The 2,823-nt window shown below is 44.7% G+C and overlaps 2 protein-coding genes across 2 annotated transcripts; both read right to left on the bottom strand.

Moving 5' to 3' along the window:
• On the bottom strand, positions 1-330 carry SARC_09109 (hypothetical protein; the record flags this gene model as incomplete). The annotated part of the gene is made up of 1 exon (XM_014296884.1): positions 1-330. A coding segment is annotated over one exon (330 nt), but the record flags the coding sequence as incomplete, so codon positions are not given.
• A 54-nt stretch (positions 331-384) lies between these two features.
• Positions 385-1,876, bottom strand: SARC_09110 (hypothetical protein; the record flags this gene model as incomplete). The annotated part of the gene is made up of 4 exons (XM_014296885.1): positions 385-428; positions 711-846; positions 1,373-1,456; positions 1,754-1,876. 4 exons carry the CDS (start codon positions 1,874-1,876, stop codon positions 400-402), a joined length of 372 nt encoding a protein of 123 aa, XP_014152360.1. The 3' UTR covers positions 385-399.
• Between the last annotated feature and the right edge of the window lie 947 nt (positions 1,877-2,823).

Below are 2,823 nucleotides of genomic sequence, written 5' to 3' on the forward strand. Positions count from 1 at the left end.
CTGCCCCGTGGTAGTATCCGCACTCACACTCTCTCCTTGAGCCTTCAATGCCTCCCAGCGTGCTCTCCAGTACTCAGTGCGACTACACTGTGCCTGCATGTCTGCCATCAACACCGCCACACGTTCGTCGTTCTGTCTCACCGTCTGCTGCAACCCGCCTCGACTTAACGCCAGCTGTTCGATGGTCTTCTCTCTGGCTGCCAGGTGTTGTGAGTACGCCTCCTGGTCTACTTTCAGGGCTAGCAGGTCCCCTTTCAAGGTGACGATCTCGATGTCTTTGTCCATGAGTTGCTTGTCTTTCTGTCCGATCTCAGCGTCTTTCTGGGCCATTTTCTGTACCAGGGTGTCCTGGTACGCGTACAGCTTGGCCACCTCGGTGTGTTTATCAACCAGGTTTTTCTACAGGGTTGCTTTCTGAGTCTCCAGCTCTGTTTGGATAGCACGTACACAGCCGTTGATGTACTCACTCTCGACTGACTTCCAAGACTCTCAATAGACTATAAACGAAGCATTATCCCCACCAGACTATTAAAGCTATGTAGCAGCCGTTATAAAGATGAGCACGCTCCATTGAAATGACATATATCAAAAGACACGATTGTACATGCATGTACAGGAGAAGTAGGTATATTTCAATCTCTGCATCCGAATAGGGCCAGAGCAATCCCGCACACATAGCATCGCCAATACACACGCACACACGCACATACCCTTGAACTGAGTGTTGAGCTGTGTCCTGCCAACCATTCGATCCTGAGCCGCGTGCGCCATTCTGTCAATGGCGTCACTCTCTTCCACCACCTGCTCTCGCAAGTGAGTGATCTCCTGATCCAGTTCATGGGTGTGCTGTTTATAGGTGTGGTGTGTAGTGCGCGAGTCAAGTGTTTAATCAGGGTTTAGAGTTTGGGGTTAAGGGTTTTTAGGGTTCAGGGGTTTTGAATGGTATTGTTACAGGCATATATGTCTACGTATGTATATGTGCACGTATGTGGATGTATCAAGTTGTGTGAAGAGAAATAACACTCCTTCATGTTTACGATAACTTTACTATCTCCGTAGACATACACACATGTTTATATATATATATTCACGCGTGTGTAGGTTCACGTATGGGGGTGCGAAAGTGACCATGTCAATGGTGCGTGTTTCTTATTGCCACTTGCTCGCGCCAGTCGTCGGTCGTTTGATCTAGTTCGCAAGTATAACAACCCCATAGGATTTAGGGCTTCGCCTAAAACCCTAAAACTCTAAACCCTGATCGACATATTGTCCTTGCAACTCACTATATCTATAGCCATCTCTCTGCCCGATGCGACTAACAATGCACAAATAAGGACACGATATGCAACCGTACCGTAAGTTTTTAACACACCACTTTGGTATCATCTAGATTCTGCTTCAATTCTTCAATATCCATATCTCTGTCAAACAGAGCGCTTTCGAGCTCCTCGCAGTTCTGTTGTTATCCGGTGCACATGAGCAAAGTCAGTGTCAACGATAACGTTGTAAACGGGAAATGTTTTGGAACATTTTGGACACCCCAGAGTATAGACCTACCTACACCAGTAAGTGTTTGTGCAGTGCTTACAGCAGGAGGGTTCGGTTGAGTACATAGATGTATTTTGACAACAGCGTATGCCTATTAGAAAGTCTGTGTGAGTATGTGTTATCATATCAACACATCCTGGTTCTATATATATAGTAGTTACTGGTATACATGTCAGTAATTGTACTCACAAGTGACTACATGCACCTTGGTAACCATGTTATAACTAATCCGCTGGGTATGGCAGCTATCGTCGTACATGCGAGAGTGCACATTCTGGTTTACATCATTTATTGCATTCGTAGATACACAGGCGTGTATCTCTGACATCTACAGGCATATACAGGCATATATTCATGTTCATCTGCAGATATATACGCAGGCGTGTATCTATGACATCTACAGGCATATACAGGCATATGTTCATGTTCATCTGCAGGTATATACACAGGCGTGTATCTATGACATCTACAGGCATATACAGGCATATGTTCATGTTCATCTGCAGGTATATACACAGGCGTGTGTCCAGACAGCATAGAAGACATTCTGCACATGTGCATGCATGGTTGTAGATTGCACGATTGCACCCAAGAACAGGCCCAAACTCGCAATGTGGACACGTACGGTACATACACGAGCTTCAGGTCTATTCTCTGCGGCACTGAGACGCCCACCGACTTGTTGGCCTTAAATGTATAGAGTTACAGGTCATGGGGTTAAACTCGCCGAAGTTTATTGGATGGTTAAACTCGCCGAGGTTTATGGGATAGGTGAGTTCTATGTAAGTTTCATTTCAGCCGAGTGAACTTTATATTCTGTCGTACGTTTTCTTTGAATTGAGTCTGACTACAGCTATCTTGATGTAGAGTTTCCAAGCCTCCCTCTCGCCTAGCACATATCAGTTACAGGTCATAGCCTTCTATGTTCAATTTAGAAGGCTAAGGACGGGTGATGGGGAGTGGTCCAATGGTATTGTATGTCACAGAGGTATTTGCTGAAGGGTGTGCTGTAGACATGCATAACCCCATTCGAAGTGCGCTATAAATACCGTACACCAAAGCAAGAGCTATATATAGACACCACTCTCATGTGCCGTGTATATTTGGTAACTACTCTCATGTACTATATTTAGAAACAACTCTCATGTGCTGTATATGGAAGCCACTATCGTGTGCTATTATTAGTAGCCACGTTTTTTTAGATATTGCTGTCATGTACTTACCATGTACTATGGGCGATGGTTCTATATCTTTTTGTCTACAAAATAATATTAA

This window comes from Sphaeroforma arctica (genome assembly GCF_001186125.1).
Source record: "Sphaeroforma arctica JP610 unplaced genomic scaffold supercont1.889, whole genome shotgun sequence".
Classification (NCBI taxonomy): domain Eukaryota; class Ichthyosporea; order Ichthyophonida; genus Sphaeroforma; species Sphaeroforma arctica.